The sequence below is a fragment of the Vulpes lagopus genome, chromosome 20 (genome assembly GCF_018345385.1).
Source record: "Vulpes lagopus strain Blue_001 chromosome 20, ASM1834538v1, whole genome shotgun sequence".
In the NCBI taxonomy this organism is placed as follows: domain Eukaryota; kingdom Metazoa; phylum Chordata; class Mammalia; order Carnivora; family Canidae; genus Vulpes; species Vulpes lagopus.
In genome coordinates, this window is record NC_054843.1 from 10,889,440 (window position 1) to 10,907,267 (window position 17,828).

General features: G+C 37.9%; 1 protein-coding gene across 5 annotated transcripts in view; it reads right to left on the reverse strand.

Annotated features, from left to right (window-relative positions):
• Positions 1-17,828, reverse strand: part of ITSN1 (intersectin 1) — a 223,180-nt gene that overhangs the window by 109,432 nt on the left and 95,920 nt on the right. For all 5 annotated transcript variants that reach the window (XM_041735053.1, XM_041735052.1, XM_041735051.1 and 2 more), the window contains 5 exons: positions 16,588-16,684; positions 13,654-13,754; positions 8,820-8,883; positions 5,216-5,353; positions 3,725-3,840 (listed from right to left, as the gene is read on the reverse strand). In XM_041735053.1, the coding sequence (XP_041590987.1) occupies positions 3,725-3,840; positions 5,216-5,353; positions 8,820-8,883; positions 13,654-13,754; positions 16,588-16,684 (516 nt within the window). The remainder of the gene's footprint in view (positions 1-3,724; positions 3,841-5,215; positions 5,354-8,819; positions 8,884-13,653; positions 13,755-16,587; positions 16,685-17,828) is intronic.

Here is a 17,828-nt window from a genome sequence, read left to right on the forward strand (position 1 = left end):
TATCCAAAATACATTTAAAAAAACTCCTACAACTCAACAAAAAAAAATCTGATTAAAAAATGGGCAGAGGTTGGGGTGCTCGGCTGGCTTAGAGGAGCATGTGACTCTTGATCTCGGGGTCATGAGTTCAAGCCCCACACTGAATGAGAGATTACCTATATAAGTTTTTAAAATGTAAATAAATAAATAGGCAGAGGATCTGAATAGGCATTTTTGCAAAGAAGCATCCAGATGGCCAACAGGTACATGAAGAGATACTCAGCATCACTCATCATCAGGTAAATGCAAATCCAAACCACAATGAGATGTCATCTCACACCTGCCAGAATGACTATTATCAAAGACAAGAAAACAAGTGTTGGGAGGCTGTGGAAGAAAGAGAACCCTCCCGCAGTGTATGCAAATATTGATTATGTTGTACACCTGAAACTAATACTACATCCCGATTTTACCTCAATTTCAAAAAACCCTAAATTCTTTGCTAACATATTCTCCCCCCCACAGACTTATAATCTTTCTAGAACAGCAGTTCTGCATTATACCAATCTCCTTTCCTTTCCTGTTACTCTACAGTTCTCCTTCTCAATCACCTTGATTGACCCACTGACACCCTCTTTCCTGTACCATGAATCTCTCCATCCCTACCTCTCTCCTCTTAGCTGATAACTGTGCTGACGTGTCTTCTATTTTAACAAATAAGACAAATTCTGAAAGCAGAGGTAGGAAGGTGAGTATCCTGAGTTTCATAATGAAGAACAAACTGTGAAGTACTCACTATGTAGATCACATTCTGATTCAGTAAACAATTTTTTCTAATCCATTACTCAGTTTCCTTCTTTGAGAACACCAATGATGAATTTTAGCATTATTCCCCAGGCCAATCATTTCTTTTTCTAATATTTGCTAACATTCTGTCTACAACCATTTTATTTTCCCTTTAAAAAAGAAAAAAAAATCCCAGGCTATCTGGGCCACTCAGTCAGTTGAGCATTCAACTCTTGATTTCAGCTCAGGTTGTGATCTCAGGGTCATGGGATTGAGCTCCACATTGGACATCACACTCAGCATGGAGTCTGCTTAAGTCTCTTTCCCTCTCCCTCTTCACCAACCCCCTCGTGCATGCACTGTCATTCATTCATACTTACATACATAAATAAATAAATATAAAATAAATAAAATAAAATAAAATTCCCAATCTCCACGCCCCTTATGTTTTCAGCAGTGTCTAATCGATTTTGTGTTATATGCTGCTCCTTGGAACCAACCCCAAACAAGAGAAGCATGACATTCCCATTGTTCTCTATTTCAGGAACTGTCACTTTACACTTTGTCTTGAGATGTGTCGCTGTAAGCATCCTTTCTTGGCTTCTTACCACATTTCTGTTTGGCCTTCACTGCTTTAGAGAGATGTTTCTCACACATTACAGTTATGGATTAGAGATCAAACATGGCATGTGTATTTCGGTTTTCTTGTTCTTCTTGCTCCTTTAGTAATTATGAGGAGGCAGCATCCATTTCACTCTGCCCCCTGAAAACTGGAAGTCCCCTCACCCATACAAAGGAATGAAATAATGACACATGCAACAGTGTGGATGAATCTCAGAAACACCAAGCTAAGTGAAAGAAGTCAGACAAATAAGGTCATTCACTGTATAATACCCTGAATGAAAAATCCTGAATAGGTAAAACCATAGAGGCAGAGAGCAGATCAGTGGCTGCCAGGGATGAGGGGAGGGGGATTAGCAATGACTGGTTATCAAGTTTTCTTTTGGGGTAATGAAAACATCTCAGAACTAGACAGGGCTGATGGTTGCATAATACTGCGAGTATACTAAATACCATTGTTATGGACTGAATAACCCCCCAAATTCCTACATTGAAGCCTAAGCCCCAGTATGATGTTATTTAATTAGGATTAAGACAAAGTCCTTAGGGTGGGGGCCACATGAGGAGATTAATGGCCTCATAAGAAGAGGAGAGAAATATCTCTATTTCTCTCTTCCCCTGTGCACACATCAAGGAAAAGTGATATGAGGACCTAAAAAAGAAGACTGCCAACTATGTGCCAGAAAAAGAGCCCAACCAGGAACAGATCTGGATGGCATCCTAATCTCAGCCTTCCTGGCCTCCAAAGCTGTGAGAAATTTACCTCTGCTATTTAAGCCACCCAGACTGCTGTTTTCTATTATGGCCACCTAAGCTAAGACAGCCACTGATTTGTATATTTTTTAATGATCAATTTCCTATTATGTGAATTTTACCTCAATTAAAAAATAATCGAAAGTCTCTACACAGTTTATTCCAATATCTGGCCCTATTTCTGCTACAGAGGAGGTAAATACTAAGTGGTTAGTAAAGAATAAATGAACAAAAATCTGTTCACAACTCTAAATGAATGGCTATCACCAACAGGAAAAGACAATCCCAAATCTGAAGGATTCCTGTCCTTATTTGCCTTTGAGACTTTATTCCCATTATTATTGTTCTGAAATGTTCTTTCTTTCTGCTTGTAATGACCCTATTCATCTTCAGTCTCAAAACAACTGTGACCTCCACAGAGATCCATACCTCATGTCTTTCCAGTCTATGCCAACGGACATACATAAGCTCTGCTGTGCATCTGTAATATTGTCTTCAGGGATTTATTGCACTTACATACCACTCTAATGATTGTTTATATGGATGCCCTAAATCCACAGTTATATTATAACCTTCCAGAGGGCATAGACCACATTTTTAACATTAAAATTCCTCACTGTACTCAACACATAGCTTTGCACAAAGAACATTTTCTTTTTTTTTGGTTAAGATTTATGTGTTTTTTTTTTTTTTTTTTTTTTGGAGAGAGGGAAAGACAGCATGCACACAAGCAGGGGGAGGGGCAGAGGGAGAGGACCTCAAGCAGACTCCTCACTGAGTGTGGAACCCAAGTGGGGTTGAATCCCATGACCCATGAGATCACAACCTGAGCCGAAACCAAGAGTCAGACTCTCGACAAACTGAGCCACCCAGGCACCTCAAAACCATTTTCAGTAAGTAATTTATCAGTGAACAAAAACTAATTTAGTTTAAAGAGAAAACTGAGAGAACTAGGGTCCTGAGCAGGTAAATTAACCACTGAGCACTTCAAATACAGCTACATGACATTGACAAAGTATTTAATATAGAGAGACTCCATAGTAAATTTCATTTGCTTCTGAGTATCAATTATCATCTCACTGTTAAAACTCATAGCCACCTTAGAATATTTTAATAATGTGATGCGTTTATTATTGTAAATGAGGATTTTTTAAAATAAGGTCATATTAAATTTAAAATAACTTCTGGCCATTAAGGAATTTCTTGATCTCTTATAACAACATGAGAAAGTAACAGTAGACAATTTCACATTCTATTTCTGCATTGCTGGTATTGAGCAAACACCATAAAGGTTTATTAATTTTGAGTGTTTTATAAATAACATTTATAAAATTTTTTTAGTGGTGAATAATCAGACTTCAATTTAAAAGTTAGAAGAAGGGCACATTAGCAAAGTACATAATGTTCTTATTTCTCTACATATATTCAAATCCAAAACCATATTACAAGAGTCTCCATTCGGATTAAGGTCAGTTACAGGAACGCAGCAAGGATGTCAGAAGCTAAATTTATTTTTACCTCCATCTTGGCCTCAGAGGTAGAAAATCTCTATAATGATGTAACTCAAATATAAAGACTGCCTTACCAGGTAATTTCTTTTCTAGTTGTTGTTGTTCATCTTCTAAAACTGGTTCCTCTGGTAACCTCTGATCTACTGCTGTTGAGCTGATGACTGATATACCACTGCCAGATCGAACTCGTCTGCAATTGTGGAAAAAAAGAAAAAAAAAAAAAAAAGATTAATTATAAAGCTGTCAAGGTAGAACTGAGTAAATTATGGAAACGAATTTTTAAAGATTATGCCACATCATGGAGCAAACTTTATAGCGAGGAAAACATAAAGATTTGGTCCTCCTTATTTACAAAGAGTTTTTTAAAACTGAATATGTGAATATCCTCAGACACTTGAGTGCCAAGCTTGTTCAAATGTTTAGAGCCATCACCAAAATCAGGGCAATTCCAAAGGACGGAATTCGTGAATAATTATCACGTGGTCTAGAAAGCGCATGGGTCACAGGTGCTCACTGTTGTTACGGCCACCCTTTCATGGAACATTAAATTCTCCAAGGGAAGATCAGTAGCTGAGCTGAATTGGAGCACCTCTTTCCCCTTTATAAAAAGCCTTTTTATCTCATAATAAATGCATGAAATATCTATACTTGACAGTCCCTAAAACAAATCACTTAATTTACTGATTAGTTTCAACTTAAGCCATTAACCTTGCTCTCTTAAAGCAATCTACCTTTTAAAAAATGATTTATCAGCTTCCAGTCTTGCGTCCCTTGTAGTGATTTTTGCCGCTGTCAGACTTTGCAGATCACCTGCCCGGCTACAGTTTCCTCCTACAGCCACAGATTTCTCGACTTGCTCAATACATGCACTGACAGCCATGGGACCATTTCTCTTACTTTTATGGGGATTTTCCACCCCTAGTCATTCCTGATGTTTGAGGAATCAAGACAGAAATTCTTATTTGTGTTTCTTTTTCTGTTCTTTGTGCTTGTAAGATTTCATATTTACCTTTTAAGTTAAAACCTTGAAGTGGCAGCCTCTGGAACAGGAGATGTGTGTGGTGTGTAAAGGTAGAGGATACCAGTAAGTGCGCATTTCTTTCAACTGGACTTTGGTCTACTCTTTTGGCAACTCCACTGAAACTGTGTTTTGGGCTAGGATCATTGTACTTAATTAATTAGCTTCCTCATTGTAATTTCTACATTGCCAACACTTCATTACCTATCCAACGTGTAGAATTCACAGGCAAAATACCCGTATCTTAGGTTCTATGTACAGGTTAATACGGTTTCATTTTAACTGCTAAAATTTTTGGCAACCTTTCATAGATTGGTACAAAAATCGCCAGTCTTTTGGTGTTTTACAAATACACTATAGCTACTTTAAAAAACAGAACAGGCCTAAGATTAACACAGGACCTACATAAGAAGATTTTCATCAACTCATGGATATTTCATTTACTTGCCAGGAATAAAAATGATTAAAAGATACACAGCCAGCAAAGCCCAGTTTGAAATTCACATGCCAAATACACAATTTCTCAAAAGAGCCAAATGTTCCTTACCTAAAGGAAGGTGGAATGTACTCTGGAGGCAGGACAGGTGGCAGTGGTTGGCCAGACATAGCTACATCAATTAGGTGCATAGCCAAGATAAACTCTTCTGCTGTGAGTTTTCCATCTTGATCAATGTCAGAAAGATTCCTATTCAATAAAAGGTTAATCACATTCTAGCTTCATGAAAATGCATGTTTGTTACTATTCCCAAGTGACTGAAATGTTCTGTTTTCTTATTCTGACTCTAGGCCAGTTAAGTCTCTCTGTGACTCCATTTACAAAAATAGTACCTATTTCATAGTACTGTTGCAAAGATAAAATGAGACAATCCATAAAGTTGGGATGGTGTTCAGCATTCAGCAAATAAATGTTAACTATGATTATAATTATACTCTTCTCAAGCCTTGCCAGCCCATTTAAAATGTATCATACTCACATTCTATGTGTCTTTAAACACTATGTACAGCAAACTATCAGGTCAGATAGTAAACATTTAAGCTTTGCAAGACATGGTAATTAACCCAATGAATTCTGCCCTTTTAGGAGGAAAACAGTCATAGAATGGGCACAAAATCTCATTTACAAAAACAGGTGCAGGCCAGGTTCTACTCATTTAGGTTAGCTGGCTCCCTGCTGACCCAGACCTACAAGGGTGGATCTCTACGGCCTTCAGCCAGGGTCAAGATGTTTGCTGCTCCTTAATCTCAAGATTCAGTGGCCACTATTCCTCATGATCAACTTGCCCTAGTAGTTAATGAGAGTAAATAGGTATTTCCAGCAAGTTTAAGAATGGGATTTTACTTAACCACTTCTGGATACCAAAAGAGGATGTAAAACAACAAAGTTCTTCACCAGAATGCCAACAGGACAGATACTACATTGGGAACCTGGCTTTGCTGATGCCATAAATCAAGCAATTGCTCTTAAATCTGAAATTTCCTTAGGTGGCATAAACTAGTTTTTATTAAAGGTAGAATGTCCATGCAGTAACATTTGCCCTTTCTAGAGTAGAGTTCTGCAAGTTTTGACAGGTTCAATTGTGTCACTGAATTCAGTTGTGTATCACAATATACAGAACAGTTCCATCACCACCCAAAATTCCAGCGTATTTCTGAGTAACTCCCTTGCCTTGCCTGCAGCCTCTGTGAACCAGTGATCTTCTTTCTGTCACTCTAGTTTGCATTTTCCAGATGCCAGACTCTAGCCTGATCTTCCTTGACCTCTCCTCCTTTCCCCACCCCCAAGTAAATTCAGTTAGAAGGCAAGTGGAATTCTTCCCCCACCCCAAAGTTGCCTAAACAATGGCTGTAAACATTTTTTTAAAGATTTATTTATTTATGATAGATGAAGAGAGAGAGAGAGAGAGAGAGAGAGAGGGAGGCAGAGACACAGGGGAAGGAGAAGAGGGAAGGAGGGAAGGAGACCTCTTCCTTGACCTCTCCTACTTCCCCCACTACCAGCCACTCCCAAGTAAATTCAGTTAGAAGGCAAGTGGAATTCTTCCCCCCACCCCAAAGTTGCCTAAATAATGGCTGTAAACATTTTTTTAAAGATTTATTTATTTATTTATGATAGACGAAGAGAGAGAGAGGCAGAGACACAGGAGGAGGGAGAAGCAGGCTCCATGCCGGGAGCCCGATGCAGGACTTGATCCCAGGACTCCAGGATTACACCCTGGGCCAAAGGCAGGCGCTAAACCGCTGAGCCACCCAGGGATCCCCTGGCTGTAAACATTTAATTAAAATATCTTTTTACTGTACAGAAAGGGAATATAATAATATTCTAGTAGGAGAAGACTCAAGTATTTTTTTCAAAGAGGGCTGGTTATAAATGAAATACATAAGCATTTAGATATACTCTAGTGTCACAAGAACATCCAATAAATTACCAATCAACCTCTATCAATGTTAGATCTCAAGTTTACATTTCAGAGGGCTCTAGGATACTGGTACATATCCAGGCTTAAAGAGATCTGGATGTGTCATATTAATTGGTCTGCTATGTTTACTAACTGGTCTATTATTATTATTCTATTGCAAAAGGAAGACGCTTTAATACATAGCAGAAAGAACCAGGATGAGTGTAGGGACTAGCACTAGATGTGACCATTTATGAAGCAACCATATCAATGGACCTTAATGGCAAAAATCATGAACCTCGCATGTATACAATTAAAGCAACCAAAAGCTATTAAAAATCATTACAAAATAAGGGTGCCTGGATGGCTCAGTCGTTAAACATCCGACTCTTGACTTTAGTTCAGGTCCTGATCTCAGGGTTATGAGATCGAGCCCCATGTTGGGTTCTGTGCTGGTATAGAGTCTGCTTAAGATTCTTTCTCTCCCTATCACTCCATCCTTTTTTTTTTTTTTTAAAGTTTTTATTTATCTATTCATGAGAGACACGGATAGAGAGAGAGAGAGAGGCAGAGACACAGGCAGAGGGAGAAGCAGCCTCCATGCAGGGAGCCCCATGCGGGACTCGATCCCAGGACTCCAGGATTACGTCCCAGGTTGAAGGCAGGCGCTAAACCGCTGATACACCCAGGGATCCCCTCTCACTCCATCGTTCCCCAACACCCCCCCTCAAAAAAAAAATCATTGCAAAATAGAGACATTTATGTGCCTCTGATGAAAGTACACTGTAATATCTCTGTAGTCCTGCCAAAAAAAAAAAAAAAAAAATCAAATTTGAATCTCATGAGTGGTTTTCATCAGTGGGATGATTTTGTACCCCAAGGGACATTTGTCAACACATGGGGCATCTTTGATTGTCACAACAAGGGGTGGGGGTCATGTTACTGGAATCTAGTAGGTAGAAGCCAAAGATGCTACTAAACAACATACAATACACAGACAGCCCCTCAAACAAAAAATTATCAGGCCCAAAGGTCAATAGTGTTGAGGTGTAGATACCTTGCTCAAGATCCCATTATAGATCTATACGAAACACAGGAATCAATCAACATAAGGAGGCAACCAACCACCAAGAGATAGACTAAAAGAAACTATAGGACAAAAAAAAAAAAACAAAAAAAAAGAAACTATAGGACAAACAATTTGGGCTTTTCTTTTCTAGGGAGGGTGGTTAGAGAACAAAGAGGAGTTTATAGAACACGTAAAAGATGTGTCAACCAACTGATGCAAAATATAGGTTTATTAGCATCGGATTTGAACAAATCAACTACAAAAGGTATGAGGCAATCTAAGGAATCTAATCACTATCTGATTAACTTTGGTGGATTACTGGTATTACGTCCTCTCGAAAAAAATCCCTATCTCTTTTGGAGATTAAAAAGTTAAAATATTTGCAGATGAAAAGGCTATAATCACTGTGCTCTGGCTTAAAATAACTGGAAAGGAGGAGAAGAGAACCAGAACTAGTCACAAATTGACTTACTTAAACTGTGTTAGGAGTTCTAGAGAATTCATTAATTTCTCTGCTTTTGTATTTTTCAAAATCAAAAAGAGGAAAGAGTAAGAGAGGTAATCATTGGGAAATTAATCATAATCCCTACATCCCCACTTGTAAATAATGGTATTAAACTAAGGACCCATGAAGTTGTATCAATTAAAGCCACTTTATACAAACCAAGGAACTTTTTATTCCTTACCATATTGAAGCCAGCTGAGCCTGTGGCAAACTTGATTGCATAAGAATAGTCCTTGCTTGGGGACCTAAACAGAAACCAGGGAAAAAAATATAAAGATGAATCAGCAAATCTTCACTGTCCAGGAAGACCAGTGTTGTGCACATAAAGTACCATGAAATCTCATCATGCAATCACAGTGCTTAAACAATATTTGCTATTACCCAAGGGGCTTTTTCAAAAGGAAATTAAGCTCCAATGAAAAGGGAAAAAAAAACAAAAACAAAAAACAAAGCACGCCACAGCATCTGGCACATATTCAATAAATTCTTGTTAAATGGATGTTTAATGAACAGAGTATGTAGAAGATTAGAGTTTCAAAATGTAACCTGCCCTTTTGTCTGGATTATCATCTCTATTTGTATCAGGGTTTTATTGTCAAAGCTGAAACTTCTTGTCTCTAAACTCAGCATCTTCTACCACCACCTGCTGCCTCCACCAGGCCCACTATCGGAAAAGATTCAGAGAATCTTGGAGGAGGAAGAACCTTAGAGAGGACAACCCTTGTAACCGGTTCATTACAGACTTAAAAAAAAATAGTGACCTGCTCAAGGCTGCACAAATGGCTAACATCACAATCATTTCTTATGTTAGCAATAAAGAATTCCTGGAATTCCAACTCTGCTCTCCAAATCAGCTCTCATTTCTTAAAATACTCATAAATATCTTCATCTCTGGCAAGAAACTGGGCTAAGATATCACATAAAGTCTACAGTGAGAAATTTTGTGTGTTGAAATAAACCAGGGTTAGGAAGAGAGACAAATACGGCTTCTATCACTGTCTCTCAAGGTGTGGCCCCAAGATAACCGATGGACCATGGAACGGGGAATTGTAACAATTTTGTTGGGAAGACTGCCATGTATACATTCTTGCTTTTAGCTATTTCATGTTTCAAATGGCACTTGATCAAAAAAACACACAAGTGGATGTGTTTTTTGCATGGCAAGCAGTAGTGGTTAGGGACCACTGAGAATTATCCTCAATGTGTCAGCACAGGAAGTGCCCGAGAACTTGCCACAGGACTCAGCGCAGGCAGTTTCCTCATTAATTGGACCCAGTTTTCTCATTTCAGATGTCCTTTCCAGATTTATAAGTCTGTGCTCCATCAAATAAGAAATATAACATGGAGCTTAGCATAGTGCTAGCATATAAAAAGTGCTCAATTAATGGTAAATTGGAGACAAATTCTAACTTTTATTTACATATAAAATGTGGGCAGAAAAGCCACATCAACATACACATATGAATTTTAACACATGCAGAGGTATAGAGTTTAATTCTCCCAACTGAAAATTTTTCAAGTAAATCATACCTAGATTATGAAACAGCACCCCAGGAACCCTCTCCAGCCATAGCCCCCCTCCTTTTATCTTTTTAAGAGGAGATGTGAGGGAGAGAGAGAGAGAATCTTAAGCAGTCTCCATACTCAGTGTGGAGCCCAGTGCAGGGCACCACCCCATCAGCTTGAAATCATGGCCTAAGCTGCAATCAAAAGTCAGAAGTTAAACTAACTGAGCTACACGGGTACCCCATCTCCAGCTCCCATCTAATCATTCCCCCAACCAAGTGTAGCTCAACTTCTAACAGCACAGTGAGTCCTTGTTAAGTCTGGCTTATCTTGTTCAACGTATTGCATGTGGTTGTAGAACATTAACCCTAACTGCTGCGTGGTGTACCATTTTGTGACTGTAATAATCTATACATCCATTTTGTTGATGGGCATTCAGACAATTTCCAGTTTGGAGCTCTTATGAAGAGTGAACCCTCTAGGTTTGGGCAAATATATACACACATTCCTGTTGGATGAATATGTGTGTATGTGTACTGGAAGTCTCTAAGAATAAGAAGCAATCTTAATTAATGTGAAAGCTCTAAAAGTTCTGAGATATCTGGAATGAGGAATGTAGACTGATCATTTTGTTTAGGCTCTAATATGATACTTAGTGTGTTGGAACATTAAAAGAGAATTCGCAAAACTTTAGTGAACACTTTAATTTATACTTGTAACAATTCTCTCCACTTCAGAACTACATAAAAGGAAGTTAGTACTTCACCTACCCCCAATAAAAAATATAATAATAAACAAACCAAAAGAACTAGTCCTGGACCTGGATGGGTATCAGGAGATTTGGATTCTGGTCCTGACTCTTCCTACTCCCTAATGGCCTATGACATTAACAAAAGTACGTTCACTCTCTAAGAATAAATTCCTTCCTCTCTGAAGTGAGAGAAATGATCTGTAAGTGATTGGTAAGCCACAGCCCACAGGCCATATCTGGTTCACCATGTGTTTTTGTAAATAAAGTTTTCTTGAAACACTGCCACATCCATTCATTTAACCATGATACATGACTACTTTTATACTACAACGGCACACTTGAGTAGCTGTGACAGACAAAATGCATGCCTAATATATTTATGGTTTTGTTCTTTATAGAAAAAGTTTGTTCACTACCACACTAGAAGACCAAAACTGTTTTTTTGCAACACTAATACTTAACTCTGTACGTCCTAAGGCAAGGTTATAAACATCAAAATATACCACCAACACCTAAGATGGCCTCTTAGCATAACAAAACAGGGTAAAATTGAACTCAGTACAAAGAATATCCTGTGGAAGCCTACATCCATAAAAAGATACCAGCTTTGGGGTGCTGGCTTATATGGGAACATTATGGGAATAAGCAGAAACCTCAAGTTCATAAGTCCTACTATAGGCATCCACATTTTTGTAGAGAAGCATGCTAGTCAGAATTAAATGAAGTTAATGCTTTATCTCAAACAATGACTAACACCTTAGCTTTCGTGATTAAAATATGAATAACCAATAGCATATCCATTGTTTCAGGACACAAGATTAATAAAATTCTTTTCTGGGGAGAAGGCTAGCATTGATAAGATTACCAGAATTCTGCAGCTACTTACATAATCTTGATTAAAGAATGGGCTCTATTTTTTAAGATTGTCTCTTTTAAGAGGGTGTAATAGTATACATCAAGTTGTGAAGCAAGAAGGGGGTACCCACCTAAACAAGTGTATCAGCTAAATGAACCCAGGTAACCAGTGGGGTAAATTGTGCCACTGCTAGATTAGCTTCACTTCCTATAGTGGACAAGCTCGTATCAGAAGCTCAGACAGGTAAGGACACAGATAAACATTAACAAAATCTGCTTTTTCAGGTGTACTTTAAATTTTATCGTCTACCTCACATATTTAAAGGTCTAAATATTCAAGTGCTTGCGTCATTATCTTTGGGGTGAAGACTGCATGTTGGTCATAAAACAGATCCTACCAAGAAAGAGAATTTCTACATCAATGTCACATCTGAATAATATTTTAATTGATTCACAGCAAACACCAACAATGCTTTGAAGAATTGTTCTCAGATTCACGGACAATGTAGTTCCAGGTCTGTATAGAGCACTGGTGTGGGGATCCCCTGGGTGGCGCAGTGGTTTGGCGCCTGCCTTTAGCCCAGGGCGCGATCCTGGAGACGCGGGATCGAATCCCACGTCGGGCTCCCGGTGCATGGAGTCTGCTTCTCCCTCTGCCTATGTCTCTGCCTCTCTCTCTCTCTCTCACTGTGTGCCTATCATAAATAAATAAAAATTAAAAAAAAAAAAAAAGAAAAGAGTACTGGTGTGAAGCAGACCATGCTGAATTATACTTAAAAGTATACTCCTGAATATTCCTTCAGAGCCTGTTAAAAGCTGGACTGGTTTCCTATGTTATATATAAAAATGACAGCTATGCTTTAGCAGAGAGTGAGCGTGGCATTTAGAAAATTTGTGTGTAATTACGAATGCCCCCTCAGATACATACTTATTTGAGAAGACCACTGAGATCCTTTATTAGGGATAAGGCTGAAGATTAGATCAGGCCTTCCAGATATCACTATGTTTTTTAACAGATGAACTTTTCTTTTGGAAGTAAAAATTGCAATGGTAAGTGACAGCACAAACACACACACACACACACACACACGCACACACGACAGTAAGAGTTAGAAATTTAAGATATGTTTCTCCACTTCAGGAAAATTAACTCCTTCTCTTTCCTTCTGTATGTGTTAAAAGGCAGTCACATGTTTTCCCTTCTCAACGTTCAAATCAGAGGTCTCTAGTCTCCTTATTAAAATTACACTTTTCTTTATAATTCTCTCATTTATTTTAGGTGTTTAACTCTCATTAGAAAGGTTGCTGGATAGTATCCTAAAGTCCTTTCTACTCTTCTGATATGGATAACAGAATTTCTTTTTTTTTTTTTTTAATCCATGGAGTTCAGTAAGTTAACTCTGACCTCTTGTACAAGAGGTAAGATCTTACTAGGTAAAAGCGACCTCCCACTAGTTAGTGGCAGAACCAGGCTCCAGACTACTCAATCAATTATCATCACTCTGCAAGCTGCCTTAAACACAGACTCTTTGAGTGGATAGTTTCAAGTTCATGTACAAAGCTGGGCTTCAAAACCTGAACCAGTTTTGGTTTGCAGCAGGGTTTCTGTGTTAGCGCTCTGATCCACATACTAGTGGCATCCACTGTGCAGGAGGATCCTGGGCCTATGTTCCATTTACCAAGAACCAATGGGGTTCAAAGTCTGGGGCGCTCGAGAAGAAAGGAACTGTGGCATTATCAGTAGATGAGAACTCAAGATAAGAGGAACAAAAAAAAAACCCTGTTTAGACAAAAAGCAAACTGAGAAAGACATTTGGAGAGTATCTATGGTCCAACATCTGGAAGCAATTTGCACTTGGAATCAAAATCATATTTCACCAGATTAAGTCTCATTTGTAAATACCTGTTAAGTGTCCACTCATAGTTTTGTCATGACTGTTGAATAACTGTCTGTATTTAAGTCTGGATGACTGAGGGACAGCCCATTCTGCCACGGGAGGGACACTGTGGGGAAAGAAGATTGATGATGAGGAACATATTCAAATTCTTTAATAACAGTTAATGAAGAACTTCCTAGAAAACAGCTTTAACATTTTATTCCCTTTCTAGTCGCTACTTCTGAATGTTCTGTAATGAGTCTTTCCAAATTTTATAGTTATAAATATTTCTCTCAAAACAGACACACTCATTATTTTTCCAGAATCAAGGGTAAACACAATAGACCAAGTGACTGTTCCAAGTTAGAGATATGACTTAATAATTTAAAGGTTCCACAAGATATGGAAAAAAAAATCTCCCTGGAACTGAAGTGATACACTACTGTCGAGGCTTTCCCAAACTTCTGGAACAGTTCTCTTTTGGATTAAAGAGCAATGCTGGTAGCCCACAGATAACTCCCTTTAAAGGTATTAATTCTTGAATGTTTGTAACTTTCTGGTTAGCAAAATGCATTCATTTCTTCATGAAGGGAAATCATTTCATTCTGGGAAGTTTAAATTCCCACGAGTGGAAAGTGTCCCAGAGAGAAGAGAACATGTCCGGGGTCATGGCAAATCATTGGAGTCGTAATGGAAGGAGCTTTGCTTTCCTGTCTGCCACCTACTGCTGCCTTCTCTGACAATGTGTTGCAACCCTGGCCCAAAGAGACGCCTACCAGCAGTCAGATGGGTCTACACCTCCTTAGTGATCAGGTCCTCAGAGTAGTTCCACGCCAAGTATCACAACTGACACCAATGGCTTGTTAAGAGCCTGGTGTCTAAGGAGGGCAATTTCAACGTAATGCTAAGCTCTCAGTAAAATCTGCATTCCACTTTCAGGGCAGATTATAACTAAGGCCCCATTTGCAATTTCCTTTGATTTCAACAAAAATACCTATTTCTCATAGGTAAAAGCAAAATTTTAATCACAAAGTGAACCTCTTAGTCATCATTTATATATGTTATCTACATGCTTATACTTATAATATACACTTCATAAAGTATATGAAACTGCTCCCAAACTCTTGCAAAGTACCTAATTATATTCACATTTCAATTATTATAAATTTCTTAGTAAAAAACACTTACCAATATTGTTTCTGCTGTGAGTACTTCTGCAACAACGCTCTCATTTTAAACTAATATTTTGCTGATTCCAACTCTTGCCTACTTGTCAGAAGCTAATTATCTTTCCCCTACACCCCAGGAATATAGGGTGTTGCACACAGAAGCTGCCCCAGATTATACTTATCAAGTCATAGTTTTCAGCTGAGACTTTCCTGAAAATTTAAATGGACTAAAAGCCTCATTAACAGGTAACCAAAATTTAGATGCCAAATTCTAAAAATGTGCTGGAAATTTAAATTATTAATAAGATGACTACCAAACTCCCTCCTCCAAAATCAATTGTCCTAATAGCATACATGTTTACTGATTTTTGATTCATTCTTATGTCACAAATCAATTTTACGGTGGATTGGAAAATCTCTTGTGGAGAGTCACAGAAAACTCAAAACTTCACCATGGCAAAGGGAAAAGACTAAGAAATTCAAAATTCAGTTATAGATCACCTTGAATTTACATCTCCGCTCGAACTTGTGGTAAAATGTAAACCATCAGTGAGGATTATAACCTCTCGGGATTTACTCCCTCATTCACAATTCTGAGGCAGTATCTACTGCAGGTGGCTATGGGGGGTTAATGAGGTATTTGGTAATAATATTCCTAAATCTTCAGAGTAAAACCTTAATTGAGTGGAACACAAATATCTGTATACCACCATTAACTAAAGTTTCCAGAGAAAACTGCTATGGTTAAGAACTCATGCCTTAAAAATCAAAAAGTACTCAGTTCAACTCTTGGTTCTGTCACTTCTAAGTTGTGTTATTTTGGAAAAATTACTAATGTCTCTGAGCTCCTCATCTACAACACAGAAAAATCGAGTCATCTTATAGGGAAGATGGTGAATATCCCAAGAGCTAATGTATATACATCAGCATTCAGCATGGTGATTTTCAGTTTATGGGTTTCCTTTAAATCATTTTATAAAGGGTTATAAATTGTTCAATTATATTCAATGCACTTTTCTCTTAGAAGTGGGAAAATGACTTGAGTCACTTAGGAAAGATTTCTAATGAGGACTGAAACAAGAAAAGATGGAATCATCTTCATTTATGTCCCCTTTTAATTGCAAAAGTTTGGAAGTGGTTTATGAAGAGACTTAACTTTTCATCTTGTGTAACAATATGCAAGGGAAAAAATTTGAGATAAAGGAAATAGAAATATGAGAGAATATGAAACCAAGATTGGTCAAAATGTAAGCAGTAAGGTCATATAAACTTTGCCAAAATTGGGCCACATACTTGATTAATAATGATTATCCACTAATCTGAATAATTCATTTCATAAAAGGTGGTTTTAAATAAGGTTTCAGTAACAATCCATATAGATTCCATGAGATTATCTGAGATAGAATAAAAAAAATTAGGTGAACTGTGGCTCCAATCTTCATATAAAAATTTTTATACATACACTTTTAAATGACCAATACAAAATAGCTAATTTTCCTCTCCTACCTAGAGTTCGATTTTAATATTTGTGAACATTAGTATAACTGGTACCTATTTGTTTTCCTTGTTAAAAAAACAACACCCAAAGCTTTTTTAGGAAATGTCATGTTTTTTATTCATCATCTCTGCAACATATAAGTGGTAAAAACTGGTAACACTATCCAGCACTAATTATTGGCATCTTACAAAATAAAAGATAATAAAGAACATAGCTAATTCATTTTTAGTTTTAGAAGTTAATCAGATAATAGCTTTTCCCCAACAGCCCATTTGAAAAACAAGCACACTTACCTAGCCACATCAAATGACTGTGCCTTCTGTAACTTAGTGTTTAATTGTGACCCGGGACCAGATCTACTGAAGGAAGAGCTCTTTGGCAATGTGGCTGCTGTAAAAACAAATAGACTTTGAATAATTTTAACTCTACAAAGAATCATGTCCCTATTAACAAAAATGAGAATACACAGTCACCAAATCTGAGGCAGAAATTATTATCCCCTTTTCACCCAGGATTCAAAATGAGTTATTCCCTCCTTGTTCCCTGTGGCTGGACAAAAAGTCCTCCAGATTTATTCAATCCTGCTGAAAATCACCTTACTAAATAGAAATGGTTACCACCCATGTATTTAACTCTTTGTTAAGCTTTTCATATCACACTTTATAGACTCTGTCCCATTAGTTAAAGAAACAACAGCTTAAATACATAGAATATGGCATTCTCTTAACTGTGCTGGAAGAGTGGAAGTATTAGTTCCAGATGGAAAAGACAAAAAGTCCCAGCCTTGCAGGCCTGGCCAGAAAACATGGGATACTAGGGAGGCTCAGCTCTTATGTCTGATTCTCATTCTGGCTGGTTAGCAGTGTGCCAGGAAAAAACTCTGGAGCCTTAGCCTCGTTCCCCTCATCCCTGCCTACTGTCTTACAACATTTGCCATCAGTCACAAAAGAAAACAAGACAGAGCACGTGGATTCACAGATACTACTAAAAAGCAACTGCAACAACTTTCTCAGGTGTCATCTCATCTGCAGCCATGGTCACAAATGAAAGGTGAAGTACATGGTACAAGAGAATCTTATAGAAAGAAAAAAAAAGTGGTACATTTGGCTATAACTTAGAGATAGATCTTGACAGATGTAATAAACCCAGGTAGCTGGGCAGAGAAATAATGATTCACATATAATCATTATCCATGGCTAAAACTCCACACCATCATCACTAGTGAATGTTTCAGATACATACAAAGTTTTTTTTTTTTTTTTTTTTTTTTTTTTTTAATACTTCCCCCATGGTGCCTGAGTGGCTCAGTTGGTTAACTGTCCAACTCTAGGTTTTGGCTCAGGTCATGATCTCAGGGTCATGAGATCAAGCCCAGCAACAGGCCCCATGCTCAGCTCAGAGTCTGTTTGTCCCGCACCCTCTGCTTCTCCCCCTGCTCTCTCTCTCTCTCGAATAAATAAATTAAATTTTTAAAAAATACTTCTCCCACTGGATAAGAATTTTCTAAGATTTGTAGACCATGTCTACAGTTTAG